Source organism: Dermacentor variabilis, chromosome 6, assembly GCF_050947875.1.
Source record: "Dermacentor variabilis isolate Ectoservices chromosome 6, ASM5094787v1, whole genome shotgun sequence".
In the NCBI taxonomy this organism is placed as follows: Eukaryota; Metazoa; Arthropoda; class Arachnida; order Ixodida; family Ixodidae; genus Dermacentor; species Dermacentor variabilis.
This window is the reverse complement of record NC_134573.1, coordinates 7,011,182-7,036,083: the sequence shown is the minus strand read 5'-3', so window position 1 is coordinate 7,036,083 and position 24,902 is coordinate 7,011,182. Positions and strand designations below refer to the sequence as shown.

The 24,902-nt window shown below is 45.5% G+C and overlaps 1 protein-coding gene across 1 annotated transcript in view; it reads left to right on the top strand.

The window, feature by feature from the left end:
• The window catches only part of LOC142584595 (NADH dehydrogenase [ubiquinone] 1 beta subcomplex subunit 4-like), a 35,956-nt gene extending 22,624 nt beyond the window's left edge, over positions 1-13,332 (top strand). Inside the window, exon 3 of the mRNA XM_075694712.1 lies at positions 13,204-13,332. Within this exon, the coding sequence (XP_075550827.1) occupies positions 13,204-13,272 (69 nt within the window). The 3' untranslated portion in view covers positions 13,273-13,332. The remainder of the gene's footprint in view (positions 1-13,203) is intronic.
• Positions 13,333-24,902: the final 11,570 nt, after the last annotated feature.

The window sequence follows — 24,902 nt, the reverse complement described above, 5'->3', positions numbered from 1 at the left end:
GCACACAAGGGTTGGACCCTCTCGCCTTCCCTCTTCCCTCGACCCTCTTCGTCTTTCTCTTCTACTTTTAATCTTTCCTGTCCTCTCATCTTTTCCATTCACTTAAACTTTTCCTGGCGACAAGGGTTAACCTGGTGTGGCTGTCCTACCTTGGGTATACCATATTGGGTTATAGTAACGGCATACTGCTGGCGCTGTGCAGACTTGTTTACATGTTCTGCCACGTCCCCTTGTTGGGCTCCTTGGTGGTTGGCAGACGCCGTTGTCGAACAAATCACTTATTTCTACGGGATCCTCGAACCTGTTTCCACCTGATCGTGCCTTGAAAAGAGTACGCACCGACGCAACCTCGCTCTTCTTGCCCAAAAACAAAGAAACGTTCCCGAAATTCCACGTCCTTCACTGTGAACAAACATCCACAAAAGCTAGAGCAATTTCACCATTCCTTGTGGCCAAGTGCCTAAAAGAGACCGTTGGAGCTGGTTATAAGGTAACAAAGATGGCAAGTGGGGACTTGCTCCTCGAACTAAAAGACAAAGAACAATACAACAGACTTGCACACCTCGTAGCCTTTGGTAACATTCCTGTTTCTGTGAGCGCACACCGAACTATGAACACAGTCAAAGGCGTAGTATCAAATAAAGATTTATTGGCATTGAATGAAGAACTCCTGGATGGATGGAAGGACCAAGGCGTAATCCATGTGCAGCGCATCAAAGTTAGACGGAATGACAACGAAATCCCACAAAGCATTTAATACTCACTTTCAGTTCAACTACTTTACCCGAGTCTCTTGAAACCGGCTATGTAAAACTTCATGTTCGACCCTACATTCCTAACCCGCGACATTGTTTCAAATGTCAGCGATTTGGTCACGCATCCCAGAGCTGCCGAGGGCAGCTTATGTGCGCGAAGTGCGGCACAACCGGTCACTCTGCTGATGACTGCAATAATGATGAGAGGTACATTGTGCAAACTGCGACGGCAGTCACCCTGCATACTCCAGAGCTTGTCCAGCCTAGAAGAAATAAAAGGAAATAATTACTGTAAAATTTAAGGAGAACATAACCTTCTGTAAAGCACGACAAAGGGTCTCCTCGTTATTTTCATTAAAAACATCTTTCACTGAAGTGATGCAACTGGGGGCTGCACCACAATGACTTCTGGTGGCAGCCCGGACCACGCCTAGCGTGCCGAGGCTAATGCCACCCGCCCCTACGGTGGGAGCAGCCAACGCTGCCCTGCCATCTCTCAAAGTGTCCACACCAGTTGCCTCTTCAAGCTCCGGCAGCAGCCAGGGCACCGCAGAGGCCACAGGGGTCTTGTCGACCTCCGGCCCGGTGGGGACGAAGACTTTGTCGCTTGAGATGAAGTCTACATGACGCACACATTGCTCTCTGGAGCGAGTGTCGAGTGCCTCGCAAGAGGCTATGGACACCAGTCCAAGCCAAACCGCGCAGGCAGCGTCGAAGGAGCGGCGAGGTTCTCTTGACCGCTCCAGAAAAGACAAAACACCAATTACAGGGCCTAACAAAGGCTCTGTAAAGTAACGTCATTCTCCTGTCTCTCGAGACACACAGCACAATCTTCTTTTCAATATGCATAACATTATGCAGTGGCAAGTTAGAGGACTACTAAGAAACCTAGATGATGTCCAAGAAATTCTCTCTAAGTTTAAACCTAAAGTGCTGTGTGTGCAAGAAACCCATCTAACTTCCAAGCACACTAACTTTCTCCAACAATACAGGACTTTCCGGAGAGACTGCGAGGATGCTGTCGCAAGATCTGGCGGTGTAGCCAGCATTGCTGATAGAAGTATAGCATGTCAGCATTTCAAGCTCCAAACGGCCCTTGAGGCAGTGGCCATTCGAGCCGTACTTTTAAATAAACTCATAACCATCTGCTCCTTGTATATACCACCACATTATCACCTTCACAGACGCGACATAGAATCATTAATAGATGAGCTCCCGGAGCCCTATCTGATTCTTGGGGATTTTAATGCACATAGTAGTTTGTGGGGCGATTCACGCTGTGATTCGCGAGGGCGTGTTATTGAACAGCTGCTTTTTTCTTCTGCAGCATATCTATTGAATACAAAGGAGCCCACATATTTTAACCTGGCTAACAAGTCATATTCTGCCATAAATCTTAGCATTTTATCGCCGACGCTTTTACCTTATTTTAAATGGAGTGTGCTTAATAACCCGTATGGGAGCGACCACTTCCCAGTAATCTTAAGTACGACGGAACAAGATCAACTTCTCCCGCAGCTCCCTCGGTGGAAGGTTGACTCAGCCGATTGGGAACGGTAACGAACTCTTACTCACATGACGTGGACTGAGATGTCCGTTATAACCATAGATGATGCTGTCACATATTTTACATACTTGATGCCGCCTCTAAGTGTATTACTCAAGTGAGTGGCACTGGTTCCAAGCGGCGTGTTCCCTGGTGGAACGATGCATGTAGGCAAGCACGGAGGAACCAAAACAAAGCGGGGGCGCTGCTTCGCGATTCACCAACAGCAGAAAACCTGGAAAACTTTAAGCATGTCAAATCACAGGCGAGAACGCGCCCACAAGCAAGACAAGAGAGTTGGGCAAAGTTTATATCAAGCATTAACTCTTACGCAGATGAGAGAAAAGTGGAATAGAGTGAAGAAAGTTAATGGGCAACAAACGTATTCCTTACCTCTAATAAATAGCCATGGAGAAAGCGTGGAAGATCAAGCCAACTTTCTTGGTGCACATTTTGAATGCATATTGAGCTCCTCGCACTACTCCGAAACCTTCCTAAAATACAAAACGCGAATAGAACAGCAAAAGTTACAAAGAAAATGTGCTAAAAGTATGGCGTACAATGAACCCGTCTGCATAGCAGAACTGCAGGCAGCACTGAACTGTTGTAATACATCCGCCCCAGGTTCAGACCGCATAATATATGAGATGTTGAAACAACTACCCCCCGAAACACAAAACACTCTCCTTTACCTTTACAACATTATATGGTTTTCCGGCGAGATTCTTTCTGTTTGGAAGGAGGCTATTATAATTCCAATTCTAAAGCACGAAAGGATCCTTCCTCTGTATCAAGTTACAGACCTATAGCATTAACAAGTTGCCTCTGCAAAGTTTTCGAAAAAATGATCAACTGTCGCCTACTACACTTCCTTGAATCAAACAAATTGCTCGACCCATACCGGTGCGGGTTTCGGGAGGGCCAATCCACCAATGACCATCTCATACGTATCGAGGCACGTATCCGTGAAGTTCTTGTTCATAAGCAGTTTTTCGTATCAGTATTTCTAGATATGGAGAAAGCCTATGATACTGCGTGGCGGTTTGGCATATTGAGAGACCTCTCACAGTTAGGTATACATGGTAATATGTTCAATGTTATCGAAAGTTATCTGTCTAATCGCACATTCCATGTTTGAGTGGGCAACATTCTGTCACGGAAATTTGTACAGGAAACTGGTTTGCCGCAGGGCGGGGTGCTCAGCTGCACACTCTTTATAGTAAAGATGAATTCTCTTCGTCTACACATACCACGTAACATTTTTTATTCAACATATGTTGACGATGTGCAGATAGGATTTCAATCAAGTTCTCTCGCAATCTGTGAGCGACAGGTCCAGCTTGGTCTTAACAATGTCTCCAAATGGGTTGATGAGAACGGGTTCAGACTGAACCCACAAAAAAGCACATGTGTCGTTTTCTCTAGAAAAAGAAACCTGCACCCTGATCCTGAAATTGTCTTGCATGGTGAGCATCTGCCTGCAAATAGGGAACATAAATTTTTAGGCATAATCCTAGACGCGAAATTAACCTTTATACAGCACATAAAGTATCTTAAAAACAAATGTATGAAAACAATGAATATCTTAAAGGTGCTGTCACGCACAACCTGGGGCAGTGATAGAAAATGTCTCATGAACTTGTATAAAAGCCTCATACGCACACGACTAGATTATGGAGCCATAGTTTACCAGGTGGCTACTCCAACTGCGTGCTAGATCCTGTCCACCACTTAGGAATTCGCCTATCAACAGGGGCTTTTAGAACAAGCCCAGTGGAAAGCCTTTACGTTGAATCGGATGAGTGGTCACTTCATCTGCAAAGAACATATTCGTCTTTCATGTATTTTCTGAGAGTGAACACAAACAGTGAGCACCCCGCATATTCCACTATAAATGATTTGTTCAGTTCTCAACTTTTTCGCAACTGGCCCACAGTGGCAAAGCCTTTCTCACTGCGTGTTAGACACATAGCTGAAGAAACAAGGGTTCCACTGCTTGAATACCACCTTATGTCCCCTGTTATACGGCCCCCGCCCTGGCAGTGGCAACCTATACACTGTGATACATCTTTCGTAGCTGTTACAAAGCGTGCGCCTGTCACGCATATCTGAATGCACTTCCTCGAATTACAGCACAAAGACTCCTCTCCTGAATTTTTTACAGACGCATCGAAGTGTTTTTCTGGCATGTCTTATGCAGCGGTTGGTCCATCCTTTTCGGATTCCGGTGTTATGCACCCTAGCACAAGTATTTTCACGGCAGAGGCCTATGCGATATTGGCCGCTGTTAAACACATTAAAGAATTTAATATCCAAAAGGCAGTTATATACACAGATTCTTTGAGCGTTGTCAACGCTTTGAAAACTGTCAGAAAATATCAAAGCCCTATCATTGTATCTCTTTACTCAGCATTACTAACCACCTATGCGTCCAAGCAGCATATCGTGGTATGCTGGGTGCCGGGGCAGCGAGAGAGAGAGGGAAACGTGTTGGCTGACCAGCTAGCCACATCCGTCCACACGAACGCTTCCAACACTTCCATGATTGTCCCTGTAATGGACCTCAAGCCCTCAATAAGGAAAAAGCTGAGGGTTTTCTGGCAGCACTTGTGGCACAAAGAAACGGAAAATAAACTACATGTTATCAAGCCATATCTTGGCAACTGGCCGCCGGTATCAAAGAACCGCCATACAGAAGTAACACTTTGCAGACTTCGGATAGGACACACATACAGCACACACGCATACCTCTTGTCCGGTGGTGATCCACCCATGTGCAATAAATGTGGTGAGCCACTTGCCGTGCTTCACATCCTGAATGCAATGCAGGGAATTAGACGCAAATAGGAAAAAAAAAAAAGAATTTTCCATTACCACACCGGCAGCGAATTCCACTCCATCCTCAAATGTTCATAGGCATAGAACCTCTCTTTAAATACCAATCCCTGCTTCAATTTTTAAAAGATATACATAGTTTTCGTGTTATAGCCCCAGGAAATCCGTAGCACAGCCTCTTAACAGAGGGTTCTGCTGCGGTAACTGCAATAAAAGAAGCACCTGCCTCCCAGTCTTTGGGCTCAAAGGCCTCCTGGAAGCATAGGTGCTATTTACATATTCTTGCATTTTAGCTTCATGATCACTTATCACGCATACAATATTCACAGACCACTACGTGTATCACTATCATAATTTTATACTATATATTATTTTACGCTTCCATGACACTGATTGATTTTAGGCCACTTTACAGCCATGTTACATTCCACCATCGCAACTCAAAAGATCAGCGCTTAACACAACATTATCAGTCATGGCACTCTTTGGCCATACCTGGCCCTTGCGCCACTAAACAACACACATCCATCCATCCATCCAAGATATGCGCTGTCGTGCAGAGGAAAAAGGAGCAGGTGAAAGGCAAAAAAAAAAAAAAGAAAGAACAGAATTTTGTCCAGTGAAGCACAATGAGAACAACAGTTTTGCTGACTGTCGTATGGGTGTGGTTTATAAAATTTCCTTTAGCTGTGGCCAGTTCTACGTAGGGCAAACGGGACGGTGTATCAATCGGAGGCTAATGGAACATAAAAGGTCGTTAACTGGTGGATCGCCTTCTAATGTTTCCCTACATTGCCAAGGTTGTAACTGTATGCCAGAGTTAGATGAATGCGCGATATTGTACAGGCATAAGAATAAAGATACGAGTCTTATGGTAGAGGCATGGCATATCTATAACGGTGGAAGTGCATGCATGAGTCAGCCTTCGATTAGTTTACATAAGGAAGAGATTAAGTGTCTTAACAGTTATCTCTCACATAGACTGGCATGTGTATCCGACTGACACGTAGTGATACCATTCCAGAACTTGCGCAGATGAGTTTTGTGCCTTTCTTTTTTTCGCCTCAGTGCTCCCTTCAGTTGATAGTCGGCGTTCGTGTTGTCCACTTCTCTACTGTTGTGTCCTGTCTGCAAGGCTCACCATTTTGACCTATCTATGCTGTCTCATTTCGCAACAAAATTCTCATGAAAGTTAATTTTTTTCGCATTCCCTGTCGATTTCGTTATTGTGAGGTTCAGCTGTACAATTATGCAATGATTTGCATGATGGCAGTTTTGAAGGCATTTGTACCTGTGATTGAAGCAATGGCAGCATAAATGTTCCAGTTGGAGCTTGTGGCGGGAACAAATGAGCTAAAGTGGAAATTACGCCAACTTTGTAACAGTGGTCCATGCGTTCAGAAATAGGTACTGGTTCATATATATGTACATATGGGAAATATATATTTGGGTTGTAATAGAAGGGACAGGTAGGACAGGGTTAAGATGATAAATTTTATGGAAAAGACAGATGGGAAATTTTATGGTGAAGTGACAGGTCAGGCAAACAGAGGGATTTCATTAGGATGACGCTAGCTGTTTGTGAATAGTTCGATAGAATAAATTGTATGGAGGGAGTTGGGATTGCTTCGATAGAAAGGACAGGGGAATTAACATGGGGATCTCAAATAGAAGACTCATATTCCAATTTAGGACGCACTAATGTTTCATAAAGTAGTAGTTTTAAACTGCTACGGGCAAGTGAGAAATTATGCGCGAAAGGTACTGACAACCAATTTTTATGGTACCTATATTTTTTTTTGTGCAATGGAAAGCTTACTGATCAGTGTGTCTAATCATGAACTAGTAATGCAGAAAAATCCTTGGAACATCAAAATTTTTGATGGTTTTGATGGTTTTTACATGGTTTATGAAAATTTTTCGATCTGCAGTGAGGATGTAGTCGTTCACTGAAAGCATACTGAAAATGGTGATAGGTGAGCACGATAGTGATTATGCGCCGGCATTAGTGGGAGGCAGACGACTAGTGCAACCATAACTATGAAAAAGTGTTTTGTTTATCAAGTCGATGTTCCTGCGTTTCATGTTTTCCGAAGTGTCAAAGTATTTCTGCGATAATACCTACGTGCTTTCGTGATTTCCTGTCCAACTGCTTTCATATTTAACCCCTCAAAATGAAAGCAAAGGGATAGAAATCGAAATGACGCTTTTACACGTGATAGGCAGTTTAGCGTGTTGCCATGCGTGCACTTTTGATTTCCGAAGCGTAGAATAAAGTACAACTGTCTAATAATATAGCAACTGCAATATTAAGCAAAAATTATGTTGTACTTAATAACAGCCGACTTACGTGCAGTAATCTCATAGACTACATCCGAAGTATAAAGATTTCAGTGCCAGGCCTCGGCACTTACTAGTTTTTAGACTATATTTTATAGTTTCAAATTGTTTTATTTGTTTTATTAGTTTATTTTTATTGATAATTTTAGACTAAGTTTTAGACTATAAATCATGGTCGTTTCATTTCTATCGATGTCTCACAACACATTATGGCCACTTCTCAGTGACCAAGTGATCGATTTGCGCTATTGATGATATGTTCCATGTGTACTTGCCATGAAAAGTTCTCAGTAATGTGGATTCCTAGGTATTTGTACAAGGAGCCTTGAGACAGCAGAACATTGCTAAGAGAATAATTACAAGGTGGAAAACTACTAACGTGCTGGGAAATTCGCATTACTTTACCTTTACCTTCATTCAGTTTGATCCACCAAGTATCGCACCATGCAGAAACGCTGTTTAGGTTTGACTGAAGGATAACACTATCAGTGGTTGTTAACATTTCACGGTAAATTATGCAATCATCAGCAAACTACTCTTTAGAGGAGGAAATGTTATTGGGTAGGTCATTTATGTGTGTAAGGAAGAGTGAGCCCTGAACTGACCCTTGAGGGAGGCCGGATGTTACAGGAGAGCTGTTAAAACTTATAGCCATTAACTGGCACGAACTACTTGTGAAAAGGCAAGAAGCATTCGATCCATTGTAAGATATTAGCATCCAGATTGAGTATGCCGAGTTTAATAGTAAGAGCTTATGGCAAACAGAGTCGGTAAGCTTTTTCAATATCGATGAAGACTCAGTCGATGATAGAGCAATGGTTAAGTCCAGAAAATAGGTTGTGGGTAAAGGAGAGGAGTTGTGTTTCGCACGAATAAGTTTTCCTGAAGCTGTGTTGATGCATATGAAAGAAGGAGCTTTCTTCGTGAAAAGTGATTAAGATGACGTGGCTCCAATAATTTACAAGGTATGCTTGTCAAGGAAATTGGCCTATGGTAGCCAGGAGAGTGTACATTACCTACCTTATGCAAGGGAACCACTTTCCCGACTTTCCAATCACTCGGAAGTTCACAAATATCTAGTGACTGCGGAAAAAATTATCTACAACATTAGGGAATAATAAGTTTTAGTATTTTTCAAGAAATTTGGATTGATAGCATCTTTGCCTGGTGAAGAAAGTTTTATTTTTCTATTGACATGTGAATTCCAATAGAGTCAGTAATGGAATCCATTAGAGAAAAATCATATTGAGCAAGTATGGGAAGTGAGGTCAGTTCAGTATCATTAAACGAAGATGAAAATATGTCGTTTAACAGAGAAGAGCAGTTTGGTCTTGAAACGGTTGCACCGTCTTCACCAATGAGCTCAGCTGCTGTGTTGCTATGGCCCTTCACCACCTTCCAGAATTTGTGTAGATTTCTAACAAGAAAAAAGTGTTGTTTTAAAGACTAAACCTAAGTAAATAAAGTTACTGAGTGCTTTTTAACTTTGTCCAGTTGTCAATGGTGCACAAGTGGTAGCTGTTTGAACAATAATAGAAAAAGCTGATAACTGAGAGTTAATGCTGTCAAAATCTACTGTATTGCAGCAGCAGATGTACTTATAAGAGCAGACTACCTGTTATATTGTGATCAGATAGCCCGGCTTGATGAATTATGTCGTAGCACACATCAGGGTTATTGGTAAGGGGTGTGCAAATATTACATTTTTTAATATTCGTATTTGATTTGCAAAAACACATATTCGAAAATGTGGGATTTTTCAGTTGGATACGAATATTCGAATCAAATCGAATATATTGCTGGCAGCGCGGGAGCAAACACTGTTCTTAGCATTTGTTTCTAATTTAAAAATGTTGGGGCGATTTTGTGCCACTTTTTCGATTTTGTGCTGTTAGCAATATTTCACCTGTAAAGCACACTTAGCCACTAAACGTCTTAACTTTGCGGGAAAGCCAGCCTCCCAGTATGAATGGGCACCGATTTGCAGACACGGACAGCGAGGGTGCACATTCTTTCATTTTTGCAGCACCACCACCAGTTCTGAGCTTACTGCTTGACAGCAAGTGCGATGAGTGACGACTGGCACAAAGCCAAAGGCCTCCTATTTTACGGGCCTTCGATGTAGTATAATAAAGCACAGGCTGGCAAGGACAACCAGTGGGAATTACTAAATTCTCCAAGTTAACATAAGCCAAATGCACAATGCTTTATTATAATGGCTTACGAGTTTAGTTTTTTAACATTGACAATGTAATTGTAATGTTCCAAAATAACAAATAAGTGCATGTGCATATCATTATTCGCTATTCAATTCGATATTTGAAGCTAAGTATTCATATTCAAAACTGCTGCTACAGATTGATGAAAGTGTAGTCAATGTATGCACTGAATTCTCATCGACTACTGGATCAACTAGGCTTCGCTAGTTTCGGTTTCGCAAAGTGCTTGCAACATGGTGGATGACCCTACTGGCAGTGTCTCAAAACAAATACAGTAAACTTTCAGTTGTACGAACGTCGGTTTATCGAATATTTCAGAATAACGAACTTTTTAAAAATCCCCGGCAGTTTTCTTATAAATTCTATGCAAAAATGTTTCACTTAAACGAATTTCGGAACAGTCAATATTTCAGTTTAGCGAACTCGCTCAGAGGACCAAGGCTTGCACTGCAGTGCACTGCAGGCACAACCGATGCCCGGCCCCATCAAACCGCCACTCCAGCGGCAATGTAACTTCGCTGGCGCTAGAGCGCCCCTGGGGCAAAGTGGCAGCGCCGAAAACGAACGGCAACGAGATCGCCCGCACAATACGAGCAAGCACGTAATCTCGAAGGCCATGAACAAAGTAACATCGCTGACGCTTACAACGCTGCCAGAGCAAAGCGGCGATCTGTCACACCACAAACCACGTGGTGTGTGTTTTTTTCCGACCGGCTAGTCGTGGCATGGTTGTCGTCTCTTTCTTTCCAGTCTCATCGGTTCTGCGTGTGCACACAAACGACCCACGTGGTGTGTTTTTCATTGATATGTACAATTTCCATTTCACACATTTCTAACACTATGGATGCCATGTCTTTTGCTCCATGAATTGCACTTCAAACTTTTGACTCTGTATTCCATGTCTTATGTTAGTCTAGTGAATATTCTTTAGTGAGCTTTCAGTTAAGTGAACTATTTCCTTCGGTCCCTTGAAATTCACTCAAGTGAGAGTTCACTGTATAGCTATTTCTGCTTGATTTTGTAGCCGTATTAGCACACAGTCGTGCAGCCGTTGTCTGAATTATCACACGACACACTGTAAGGTTTCTGAGATTTCGGTCATCCTTATGCATTCATTCCATGTGGCTAGTGGCAGTGCTGCAAGGCTGTGTTAATAATCAGGCTTGTCCGAATTATCGGTCGTTGACTGTAGTATGTTGCATAAGTTGTACACCAGGATTCTACAGTGTGACAAATGACTGTGTATAAACCTGAAGTGTAAAATGCGAAGTGCGGGTAAGTGGAAGCATTCACAAGCCTGAAGAAATGTGTAACACGCAGGAGCTAACATGATACAAACAGTGTGAATGTGTTTTTGCCAATGCAAGTGTTCATTGAGAGTCGCTCCCATATACTAAAATGTAAACATTAATGATAACTGGCCACAGACAAATATAGAAACACTGGTATGGGTTGTGCTTTTGAAGACAAGGACACAGCAAGGCACACAGATAAATGCATAGGCATGTAAAAGAGCTGTGTTTGTCTGCATGTGCCCTTATTTGTTTGTGTCTGGTTATAGTGCATTTCAGAAAAATGGTTTGTTGTCAGAAACTATTGCTCTATGTTACAAAATACTTTAGCTTGTGCATTGTGGTGCTAAATTCTTGTTTCCCATGCACTGAGAGGTGGTGTCAGTGACAGGGCATCCCTCAAACTTCTTCTGTAGCAGTGCACGCAAAATTTGTATTTTCTCAGTTGCAGGCAGTTGTTGCTCTTTGTGCACACTAGGCAGCACAGCGGCGGTAATAGTGAATGCTTGACAATTTGTTGTTTGCTACAGAATGCCACATACTAAAAATAAACAATAAAACATTTTTTAAAAAGTGGAAGAGCACAGCTGCTGCAGGGCATGAGCGAGTGCTCCCTGCTGAGTGTCCAAATGTTGTCGAATATGCTTAAGCTTTCTATACAGACAGCAATACCACATCAGAGCTTAGAGAGCGATGGAATCATTATCTAAGACTCGTGCATTCCTCTAGCCATCGCTAACCTCGAGGCAAGCAGTGCCACGCCCTATGCATTCAAATGCTGCTGTGTATCAGGCAAGACTACTTGTCAAGTGCGAACAAGTGCGCTTCTCTTGCTGTTTGGAATGGTGTGTCACCTCCATCATAGTTCAAGCAGCCAACCGCGAGCAACCAACTGGCATTTCTTGTAAAAGGCCACCGTTTGTGCCATGGAGTCAATGGGAAAACAAGTGCAATAGAGTGACTACGAATATGTGATAAAGACAATGAAGCCAGTCGGTGAAATGAAGTGGGTGTGGACATGTGCTGCGTAAAGCGTGAGAGAAGAAAAAAGAGGCAAAAGCAGATGAGCTGGCATACTGATGAGGACGAGGAGCAGGGCTGACGCATGCCCAGCTGTGCTCTGGAGACGGGAAGCAGCAGCTTCGGGGACCACGGACTGGAGAGGGGATGTCTGAGAGTTGTCTGGGGACACATCCAGCTCCTGAGCCCCAGCTACGGTGCTGAGGCAGTTCTCCACAGCCCCGCCCCGCTCCAGCCCCATACTTCTGTCACTGGCCACTGCTCGGTGGCACAGAGGCAACCGCTTGGCCAAGAGCGAGTCCTTTGCTGCGCTGGTCGCGACACAGAACAACAACCTCGTCACTTGCAACGTAGGTCGACGCCTATAATGCTGCGAAACCACACAGGCCAACATCGTATGTGGTCCACGTTGGGCCAACATCCGCCAGCCACTTCTGGTGATGGTCGGAACATTCAAGTCCTAGGAACTACTTGTTACTTGGCTGGTCGAACTAGGAGCAGTATATAGCCAATATCTATTTTGGTTTTTATGTAGATAGTTACCTTCAGGAGTTCCTTGTGTGTATAGGGTTTATGGTGTGTCAGGTTGCTTTGACATAATAAATGAGTTCTGCGCCAAAACCACACACACAAGAAAGGAGACAACGCTGGTGCTTATTTTACTTTAGGTGACTTTGCTGTTCGTTCTTCTTCATTGGAATCGTTTCTTGGGATAAATGTTTTTTAATGTCTTCGCATCATGTCTCTGTCTATTTATGTAATGCTGCAATGCCTGGCAGGCTCGCCTATGGAGCTGTGCCAGCCAACTCTCGGACGTCCCCTCTAGTCCGTGGCCCCCGAAGCTGCTGCTTTCCATCTCCAGAGCACAGCTGGACATGCGTCTGCCCTGCTCCTCTTCCACGTCAGCAGTGCCAACTCAGCTGCCTTCCCCTCCTTTTCCTTCATCTTTTCTCGCTTCACGTGCTTTACACATCATATGTCCACTCCCCCTTCATCATCTTCACATATTCATAGTCACTCTTTTGCACATGTTTTACCTGTGACAGTGTAGCTAGCGCTTATAGTAGAGTAGCAAGTCCCCTATTACAGCAGGTTTGGTTTTGTCTACATGTTATCACATCAGAGTTGGTTAATAGAAATCCATTTTGACTTGCCCAAGTGAGCTGTCCTTCCTTGCCTCTCTTTTTTTGTTGCAGCAAGAGTTTGAGCGGAGGTGCCGAACTGGTGAGATTGCATACAAGGACAGAATGTTCAAGATGGTCTAGCGGCGGTGTGCTGGACGTGAGGTGATTGTAGCGCAATAAAGCATTTGTTGAGTTGTGGAACTTCATTGCGCACAGTGAAGAGGGTTCCCAGCAGCAAACCTTTTGTCAAAAGGTGTACATATAATGGGCAGTAATTACAGTGAGCCTGAGCCTGAAAAAAAAAAAACGCCGATCGCAAAGTAGCATTTGGTCAGAATTGAACTGAAACCAATACTTTTGGCCACTGAGCATGTGCTGGTGGGCTAGTTGGTTAAGCATGATTACAAAGACAGCGCAGAATAAAACAGCACACGAAGAAGGGAGACACAAGACAAGCACGTAGGCGCACTAGCAACTGAGTGTTTTATTTCTTGACAGTAATATGCATCGCACAAGGAAGCCAAGATACAGAATAACTTCTAAGTGTCGCTCTCAAGATAGGCCAGTTCCTTTGTTGAAAGAGAAATTGAGGCTTCACTGATACAATCAACACCATGCTTCTTGATCTCAAGCGCTTCCAATATATCCCTTGTCAGTTGATCATCAGCTCTGTTCAAAACACTGGTTCTATCAAAATCTGGGATGCACTTGTGAGCCTTACAATGCGCATTTATATGACCGGAGAGCTGGTTTTCCATCTTATATCGATGCTCATGCAATCTGTCATTCAGACATCTGCCCGTTCGGCCTACATATGATGAACCACACGACAAGGGAACTGAATAAACTACTTTCTTTACACATCCGAAATGTTTCTGCCCATGTTTTTTTGCGCACAGCTGTTTGTTTTCCCGATTTCCTGTGTTCACTTTGGCACACATCAAACCAAGACGTTTCGGAGCGGAAAATATAACACGAACACCAGCTCGTTTACCTACTTTTTTGAGATTGTGAGATATGCCGTGAACATATGGAATGATGGCACTCCTGGTTTCAGAAGGGCCTGCTCGATCCTGCCCCTTCCGCGTCATAGTCTCAGAAAATGGGTCATGGCAAAAACAGGTCTCCTTGTTTCTCCAGCAAAATTTGAATAGACTGCCCATTGACGACCCGTTTCGCGTGAAGAATTCTGAAAGCGTCGTAAAATACATCGCACAGAATGAAAACAAATGCTATCCGCCTTCTCTGTTGACATAAAAGACTTGTATTACTTGATACCACAAAATGATTTGATGGAAATCGTCAATGACTGCATTGATAAATTTGGAGCAGTTGCTTTCCAGAACGCCTCTGGCATAGCAGTAGGTTCCTTTTTTGGAACTGCTGTCCGTACACCTAAAGTCCACGCACATAATATGGAATGACGACGTCTTTCTACAGAAAGAGGGAGTCTGTGTAGGTTCGTGTATAGCCCCTGTTTTAAGCGACATCTTTTTAGCTTCAAAAGACAACCTGTTAAAGCAGTGCATATCGGGGACAAATGTTATGCAGATCTTTAGATTTGTCGATGATTTTTTAGTGTTCTTAGATTGTGACAGTCCAGAATTGGAGACCCAGTCATCATTAGTATCGCCAGAGTTTAAAACAGCCTTGCATCTTCTAACCCTGACCCACGAGCTTCCGGCTGATAACTGTTTAAGATTTTTAGATTTAGAGTTAATTTTTTCATCGTGTCTTGTGTGCTGGCAGTTCAAGCCAAGGGCTAGCAAACCCATCCTATCCTACCATTCAGCTCATTCAAAAGTAATAAAACAAGGCATCATTCAATCATGTTTAACCAATGCACTTAACAAGTCATGTGTGCATCGGCTGCAAAGCAGTTTTCATTGTCAGGTCAGCCGCCTCAATAGGGCAAGTTATCCTCACCATGTGATCGTATCTGTTGCGGAAAAAATGCTCAAACAGCTCAAGCAACCTAGCATTGTAAACCAGGGTCGAGCAGGCCCTTCTGAAACCAGGTGTGCCATCATTCCATATGTTCACGGCATATCTCACAATCTCAAAAAAGTAGGTAAACGAGCTGGTGTTCGTGTTATATTTCCCGCTCCGAAACGTCTTGGCTTGATGTGTGCCAAAGTGAACGCAGGAAATCGGGAAAACAAACAGGTGTGTGCAAAAAAACATGGGCAGAAACATGTCAGATGTGTAAAGAAAGTAGTTCATTCGGTTCCCTTGTCGTGTGGTTCATCATATGTAGGCCAAACGGGCAGATGTCTGAATGACAGATTGCATGAGCATCGATATAAGATGGAAAACCAGCTCTCCGGTCACATAAGTGCGCATTGTAAGGCTCACAAGTGCATCCCAGATTTTGATAGAACCAGTGTTCTGAACAGAGCTGATGATCAACTGACAAGGGATATATTGGAAGCGCTTGAGATCAAGAAGCGTGGTGTTGACTGTATCCGTGAAGCCTCATTTTCTCTTTCGACAAAGGAACTGGCGCATTTTGAGAGCGACACTTAGAAGTTATTTTGTATCTTGGCTTCCTTGTGCGATGCAGATGACTGCCCTGTTTATTCTTGTTGTTTTGATCCTTGACAGTAGCTATATATTACTATGTCAAGAAATAAAACACTCAGTTGTTAGTGCGCCTACGTGCTTGTCTCGTGTCTCCCTTCTTCGTGTGTTGTTTTATTCGGCGCCGTCTTTGTAATAATACTCTTGGAATGTGTCTGCATGCACATTGAACCTAGAAGATTATCTGTTAACCAATTCAAAAAAAACAATTCAAGCATATTGTAACGTAGTAGTGATCGTAAAGAACACAGTAGCAATAATGTGAATGACAAAACTAACTTTTATTGGGCGAACCTATTCCCACAACAACAGGCTACACTTAAAGCACAATGTTAGCGACGAACACAGTTGGCGATCGTCGAAAAGTGACGTGCCGGTGAAGTGCATCGGCTTTTATACACCAGCCATCGAACATTTCAGAAAAAGTTATGCACCATTCGCGTCACGCATACATGTAGTCAGGTTACGCAATGTTTGGTGACAACAAACGGCAGATGGAACCATCGATAACACTCCAGAAACTTCCAATACATGCAGGCGCTTCCTGCGCTGAGCAATAACATTTGTTAAACGGTGAAAAGTGCTCACCCGAAAAAGGTAAACAAGTCCACAAGTGCCAATGCCCCCCTCTCAAAAAGCATCGTCTCGATGCTACAAACATAACAGGCGAGCGAAACAAAAAATACACTTATCAAAGAAACAAAGTCCAAAGCAGCGCAGTCCAAAAAAAAAAAAAAAGTCCAAAGGTCAGCTACGCAAAGTCCCAAAGTTCATTAGCGCTGGTAGAACGGCTTAAGCCGCACAACATGGACTATTTCAGGTTGTGAGCGGCGCCGCTGTGATAGCGACGTGCCGGCTGGTACGACCTCATAGTCGAGTGCGCCAATGCGGCGGATGATCTTGTAAGGTCCGAAATAGCGACATAAAAGCCTCTCGCAAAGTCCTCGTCGGCGTATTGGGGCCCAAACACGGTCGCCAGGCTGGTACTCAACGTAGCGTCCTCGAAAGTTGTAGTGTCGGCTGTCTGCCCTCTGCTGGTTCTTGATCTGCATGCGGGCGAGTTGTCAGGCGTCTTCGGCATGCTGGAGATAGTGCTGTAATGCGGTTAACAACAACCGACGCAGTTGGTGCAAGCACTAGAATGGTTTATTGAAGATAGCGTGGCTGCTTTTATCCTGTACAAATCAGCAAGTGCATGCGCACTTCGTGGTGCAATAGACGGGCTTGCGTTGACGTGATACGGCACTTCTTCTCCCTTGGAAGCCTAGCCTGTCCGGTGGTCTCTTTGTGCGTGTAGAGCACCTAGGAAGTCATAAGCCCGCTGGTACACTTGAGGTTGCTTCACTGGAAGCCTGGGATGTACAAAGTGCCTGCCGTGGTTGCTCAGTGGCTATGGTGTTGGGCTGCTGAGCACGAGGTCGCGGGATCGAATCCCGGCCACGGCGTCCGCATTTCGATGGGGGCGAAATGCGAGAACACCCGTGTGCTTAGATTTAGGTGCACGTTAAAGAACCCCAGGTGGTCAAAATTTCCGGAGTCCTCCACTACGGCGTGCCTCATAATCAGAAAGTGGTTTTGGCACTTAAAACCCCATTTTTTTTTTATGTACACGTCTAACGATGGTTCAGCGTCTTCCACTGCAGAGGGTTGATTACTCTCTGTGACTTGGTTGTCTCTGGGCTGAGTTGCATAGAATTCTTGCTTTACTTTATCCGCTGCGAGTCGTGGCCGCACTTGGTCCACGTGACGGCGCTGCACCCCTCCTGTGGTGTCCACCGTGACCATACGCCTAACTCTTGTTGACGTCACCGTGCCGGGTAACCATCTCTGGCAAGCGTGATTGTACTGCCGCGACCAAGCAGGCACTCCCGGTGAAAAGACGTAACAACGGTGCCGGAGGTCTGCTCACCGTGGGATACCGTGCCACCTCTTCATCTGGAAAATGTGCACTTAGGCGGGTCCTGGGTTGAAAACCCAGCAACATCTCGGCTTGCGACTTGCCATCTCGAGTCGGTGTTGCCCTGTAGCATAGCAAGAACTTGGAAATACGATTGAGCAGGCTTCCATCCTTGTTTTTCTTGATGCCTTTCTTAATAGTGCGCACTGCATGCTCTGCCAATCCATTTGACTGTGGATAGTATGGAGCGGAGGTAACATGACACACATGGTTAGCTTTGAAAAATCTTTCAGTCACTGAACTGCTAAATTGTGGCCCATTGTCGGGAACGACTGTATGGGGCAAACCAAAACGTGCGAAGATCCCTCGCAGTACTTCGACTGTAGTTTCTGCACTTGCTGTCTTAAGGGGTACTGCCTCTATCCATTTCATTTCCGCATCTACCACCACCAAGATCATGTGACCTTCCACTGGCCCTGCATAGTCAGTATGCAGGTGAGACCAACGTTTGTTGGTTTTCGGCCAGCTTGAAGGGACCGGTACCGCTGGCATGGCCCAACATTGCACGCATTGCTGGCATCTTTGTACCAGCTTGTCTATGTCGTGGTCCAATCCGGGGTACAAAAACATTGTATGGGCCAGGCGCTTCATTGCAGTCATGCCTGGGTGGGTGTTGTGAAGTTCTCTCAGAATAAGTGCCCACACGGTCTCGGGCAGAACTACGCAATGACCCCAGTATATTAGTCCTTTACCCACAGTGAGCTCGTATCTGCGGGTGAAGTACAGCTGAAAACACTGTTGCTCCGGCCCCAGCTGGTTTGGCCAACCACGAAGGATCCACATCTTCACCTGTCGGAGAAGCATGTCCTCGCTCGTGCTGTCTGCCAACTGCTGTGCGCTAAGAGAAAAATCTGTCAAAACTTGCACATGTAGCACATATTTGACGGGATCATCTTCACCAGGGTGCCCTTGCTCCTGCAGCGGCAAACGGCTCAAAGCATCGGCATTCGCGTGCAATGGTCCTTTCCAGAATTCTATGTCATACTGATACGCTGATAAAAGGAGCGCCCAACACTATCCTGGCCGCCACCATCTGCGGAATTGGTTTCTCGGGATGGAACAGCCCTATGAACGGCTTGTGATCCGTTATCAAACAAAATTTATTACCGAAAAGATAGTCTCTGAACCTTGTCAGACCGAAAACTAGGGCGAGCGCTTCCTTTTCCAGTTGCAAGTAATTTCGCTCCGCCGGCGTCAAGGTTCTAGAGCGAAAAGCTATCGGATAGTCTTCGCCCTTGATGCGGTGGGACAGCACTGCGCCCAAGCCGACCGATCAGGCATCGCATTCCAGTCGAAGGGGTTTTCACGGGTCATAGTGGACCAGAAATTTAGCCTTGCCTAAGGCACTCTTTGCTTCTCTAAATACACTGACCCATTGCCACAACACCCCCTTTGCCAGCAAGCGATATAAGGGAGCCAGCGTCGTTGACAAGTTGGGCAAGAAATTAGCATAAGAAGTAACCAAGCCCAAGAAAGATTTCAGCTGGCTTACCGATGTTGGCTTCGGCGTGGCCAGTACTGCCTCGAGGTTATCTTGCAGAGGATGAAGACCTTTGGCATAGATTCGGTGCCCCAGAAACAACACTTCATCATCATCAGCAGCAGCCTGGTTACGCCCACTGCAGGGCAAAGGCCTCTCCCATACTTCTCCAACTACCCCGGTCATGTACTAATTGTGGCCATGTTGTTCCTGTGAATTTCTTAATCTCATCCGCCCACCTAACTTTCTGCCACCCTCTGCTACGCTTCCCTTCCCTTGGAATCCAGTCCGTAACTCTTAATGACCATCGGTTATCTTCCCTCCTCATTACGTGTCCTGCCCATGCCCATTTCTTTTTCTTGATTTCAACTAAGATATCATTAACTCGCGTTTGTTGCCTCACCCAATCTGCTCTTTTTTTACCCCTTAACGTTACACCTACCATTCTTCTTTCCATAGCTCGTTGCGTTGTCCTCAATTTAAGTAGAACCCTTTTCGTAAGCCCCGTACGTGAGTACTGGTATGACACAGCTGTTATAAACTTTTCTCTTGAGGGATAATGGCAACTTGCTGTTCATGATCTGAGAATGCCTGCCAAACGCACCCCAGCCCATTCTTATTCTTCTCATTATTTCAGTCTCATGATCCGGATCCGCAGTCACTACCTGTCCTAAGTAGATGTACTCCCTTACCACTTCCAGTGCCTCACTACCTATCGTAGATTGCTGTTCTCTTCCGAGACAGTTAAACATTACTTGAGTTTTCTGCAGTTTAATTTTTAGACCCACCCTTCGGCTTTGCCTCTCCAGGTCAGTGAGCATGCATTGCAGTAGGTCCCCTGAGTTACTAATCAAGGCAATATCATCAGCGAATCACAAGTTACTAAGGTATTCTCCATTAACTCTTATCCCCAATTCTTCCCAATCCAAGTCTCTGAATACCTCCTGTAAACACGCTGTGAATAGCATTGGAGAGATTGTATCTCCCTGCCTGACGCCTTTCTTTATTAGGATTTTGTTGCTTTCTTTATAGAGGACTACGGTGGCTGTGGAGCCGCTATAGATATCTTTCAGTATTTTTACATATGGCTCGTCTACACCCTGATTCCGCAATGCCTCCATGACTGCTGAGGTTTCGACTGAATCAAACGCTTTCTCGTAATCAATGAAAGCTATGTATAAGGGTTGGTTATATTCTGCACATTTCTCTATCACTTGATTGATAGTGTGAATATGGTCTATTGTTGAGTAGCCTTTACGGAATCCTGCCTGCTCCTTTGCTTGACAGAAGTCTAAGGTGTTCTAGATTCTATTTGCGATTACCTTAGTAAATAGTTTGTAGGAAACTGACAGTAAGCTGATCGGTCTATAATTTTTCAAGTCTTTTGGCGTCTCCTGTCTTATGGATTAGGATTATGTTAGCGTTCTTCCAAGATTCCGTTACGCTCGAGGTCATTAGGCATTGCGTATACAGGGCGGCCAGTTTCTCTAGAACAATCTGCCCACCATCCTTCAACAAATCTGCTGTTACCTCTCCAGCTGCCTTCCCCCTGTGCATAGCTCCCAAGGCTTTCTTTACTTCTTCCGGCGTTACCTGTGGGATTTCGAATTCCTCTAGACTATTCTCTCTTCCATTATCGTCGTGGGTGCCACTGGTACTGTATAAATATCTACAGAACTCCTCATCCACTTCAACTATCTCATCCATATTAGTAATGATATTGCCGGCTTTGTCTCTTAACGCATACATCTGATTCTTGCGAATTCCTAGTTTCTTCTTCACTGCTTTTAGGCTTCCTCCGTTTCTGAGAGCATGTTCAATTCTATCCATATTATACTTTCTTATGTCAGCGGTCTTACGCTTGTTGATTAACTTCGAAAGTTCTGCCAGTTCTGTTCTAGCTGTAGGGTTAGAGGCTTTCATACATTGGTGTTTCCTGAGATCTTTCGTCTCCTGCGATAGCTTACTGGTATCCTGTGCATCCCTAAACCTGCACTTGGCTTTGTTCAACTTCAAGTTGTGTTCACGAAGCCGCTGAAACACCTGCCGCAGTACCAATGTGTCGTTTTCGTTCTCGGCCATAATGATGTCGTCGAGGTACACTTGAACATTCGGCAAACCTTGCAAAATCGATTCCATGCGTCGCTGGAACAAGGCGGGGGCTGAAGCAATTTCGAATGCTAGGCGATTGTAGCAGTAAAGGACCTGGTGTGTGTTGAGTACCGCCGTTTTTCTAGCTTCGTCGTCCAGCGGCAGCTGACTGTGCGTGTTGCGTAGGCCTAGAGTGCTGAAGACTTTGCCTCCAGAAAGCGCCGCAAATATGTCTTCAACTTTGGGCAGGGGATACTGTTCCAAGTGTGATGCCGGGTTAACTGTTAACTCGAAGTCGCCGCACAATCGTATATCGCCATTCTTTTGTGCTATCGGAACCACCAGTGTCGCTCAATCTGAAGTGCTTATCGATGAAAGCACTCCCCGTCTTGTACAAGATGGTCGATCTCGGCTGAAACTTTGGAGCACATGGCATAAGGCACTGTACATGCCTTACAGAAGTGTGGGCGGGCTCCTTCTTTGAGGTGTAATTGCACAGGGGGCCCTTGCAACAGCCAAGCTTGTTGTCGAAAAGATCCAAAAATTCATCGAGCAGAGGCATCATCTTATCACTAACAACATTTACACCTGAGTTGGTTCTAGTGTCTCAGAAGGACACACCCACCTTACGGAAGGCCTCTATTGTGTTCCGGCCGCAGAGCAGCAGTCCGTTACATGCCACCACGATTAGCGTGCTGGTCACAACAGTCTATCCAGACTGAACCCTCATGGTTGTCTCGCCGACAGCTGGCAATGGCCCGAGGAAGCATGTTAAGCGGAGCGACGTTTTTTCCAGTGCCGGCCACCATTTGCGATGTTTTTTAAATATGTTCTTCGGTATGAGGCTGACCGTAGAACCCGTGTCTAGAATCATTCGCAATTTCCGGCCCTGCCATGTCAACTATTCCTCGAGAGGCTTCAACGTAGCTCTGTCGGCGAAGCTGTGAGCGACAAGAGCAAGCAACATTTCTTCGCTCTCACCTTCCATTTCCTCAACGGCAAAGGCACCACGTTCCCGAGGGCGGCCACTGCTGCAAACCTTCGCCAGATGATCTTTCCTGCCGCAATGGTGGCACTTGGTGTTTCGATGACGGCACATGCGTGTTGCGTGGGGGCCGTCACAACGCTCACATGAATGGTTGTTCTTTGCAGTGTTCCACTTCATCCATGGGGGCCGTCGCAACGCTCACATGAATGGTTGTTCTTTGCAGTGTTCCACTTCATCCAGACTTCATAACAGATATAACACCGTCCTTGGACATCTCATTGACGAGAATGGAGTCCAACCGGACCCAGGCAAGATCCATGCTGTTACACACTTCCCTGTTCCGAAGTGTGCCAAGGATGTGCGCAGCTTCATTGGCCTTTGTTCGTACTTCCGCCGTTTCGGGAAAAATTTCGCGGCCATAACACAACCACTAACCGAGATCTTGAAAAAAGACTCCCCTTATAGGTGGGGCGATAACGAGGCCTCTGCATTTTCACATCTAATTGACCTTCTCACAACGCCTCTCGTTCTGGCCCATTTCGATCCTTCTGCGCCTTCCGAAGTCCGTACTGATGCCAGTGGTCACGGAATTGTCGCAGTACTGGCACAACACTAGCGCAGCAACGACCGTGTTATCGCTTACGGCAGCAGGCTCCTCTCACCCTCGGAGCGCAACTATTCCATCACTGAGCCTGAGTCTCTGGCCCTAGTTAGGGTGGTTGCGAAGTTCCGCCGACCCTTTTCCGTTGTCACAGACCATCACGCGCTTTGTTGGTTATGCTCACTGAAAGATCCTACAGGAAGACTTGACTTGACTTGCACCTCCAAGGATATTCGTATTCTCTCACCTACAAATCTGGCCGACTGCACAAGGACGCTGACTGCCTGTCATGCTACCCAGTAGACGAGCCTGACGACGCCTATAGTAGTACCGTCAACGGCATTTTCTCTGTGTCTGCCTTCGCTACCATCGCCGATGAGCAGTATCGAGACCTATCGCTGCGAGCACTCTTCGAGCATCTGCGCTCTACACCTACCGACGCATCTGTTCGCCGATAAGTCCTCCAGGGCGGCATTCTGTACTGAAGGAACTTCCTCCCTGGCAAATCTGATCTTGTTGTGCCAAAACATCTACGACAGACTGCTCTTCGGAATGCATAATTTACCCATTGCAGGACATCTTGAGTAACTTGCACGTATGAACACATTCGCCGCCGCTTCTATTGGCCTGGTCTCGCTCGCTCCGTCCGACGCTATGTTGGTGCCTGTGATCCCTGCCAGCATTGGAAAACACCTCAAGTGCTTCCTGCCAGTCATCTTCAGCCGATCACTGTGGAACCGTTCTTTCGTGCTGGATTAGACCTCCTCGGTCTCCTTCCCACGTCATCCTATGGGAACAAATGAGTAGCCGTCGCAACTGATTACGCCACCCGATACAATATCATGCGGGCTCTCCGTACCAGTTGCGCCACTGATGTTGCGGACTTTCTCTTGCGTGACATTATCTTGCTTCATGGGGCCCCGCGACAGCTGCTTACTGACCGTGGTCGTAACTTCCTCTCGAAAGTTATCGCCGACATTGTGCGTTCCTGCTCTACTCAACACAAGCTGACTACCTCATACCATCCTCAAACCAATGGCCTGACAGAGTGGTTAAACCGTACTCTTACTGATATGCTGTCCAAGTACGTTTCCAAGGACCACCACGACTGGGACATTGCCCTTCCTTATGTCACATTTGCATGTAATTCTTCTTGGCACGACACCGCCGGAATTTCTCCATTTTATCTACTGTACGGTCACCTTGCCCCTTGTTGACACGGCACTTCCTCCTGCTGCGATCTCAACAAGCGAGTTCGCGCGCGACGCCATCGCCCTTGCCGACCATGCGCACCAGCTTGCCCGTACTCGACTAACGGCCTCGCAAACCACTCAGCAGCATCAGTACAACGCTTGCCACCGTGACACACAGTTTTCGCCTGGTGTGCTCCTGCGTGCCCTCTCATCACGTCGGACTTTCAGAAAAGCTCCTTTCGCGATACGCAGGGCCCTACCGCGTGCTGCGCCAGGTGATGCCTGTGATGTACGAAATTGCTGCTGTAAGCTCAACCTTGTCCTCTGCTCTGGCATCTAGTGATGTTGTGCACGTCAGTAGGCTAAGGCCTACGGCACTGCTTCTGAGTCCGGACTTTAGTCACTCCGGGACGGCGCTTTTGCCACCGGGGGTAGTACTACGGAACAGTATTTGCGATGACGAAGAGGCGAGCAGTGTGAAGACGACAACGATTAGAGGCTAGCGCGGGCTGTTGCCTCTTGGCCAATGCGGTGTATTTCCTTGTAAATATACTTGTATATAGCTTTTTGTCTGCGTCTTCCTACGTAACAATATGACAGCCCTTTAGCCCCCATAAGAGAGCCGTTATGTCTAAAGAAAGAAGACACTTGCATACACAATGTGGCTTTTACAGTGGCTGCATTAAGGCAGGAATGAAAACCCCCGAAAAGCTAAGGCAGAACAGGAAATAACACTGGATGATTATACATTGCCGAGAACTTATTATTGCAGCAAAACGTTTGCACAAGAACTGCAAGATGTAAACAGCCATAGTACAAAAAAAGTTATAACTGAACCTACTGTGATACAACTAAAAAACATGAAGCCACAAAATGTGAAA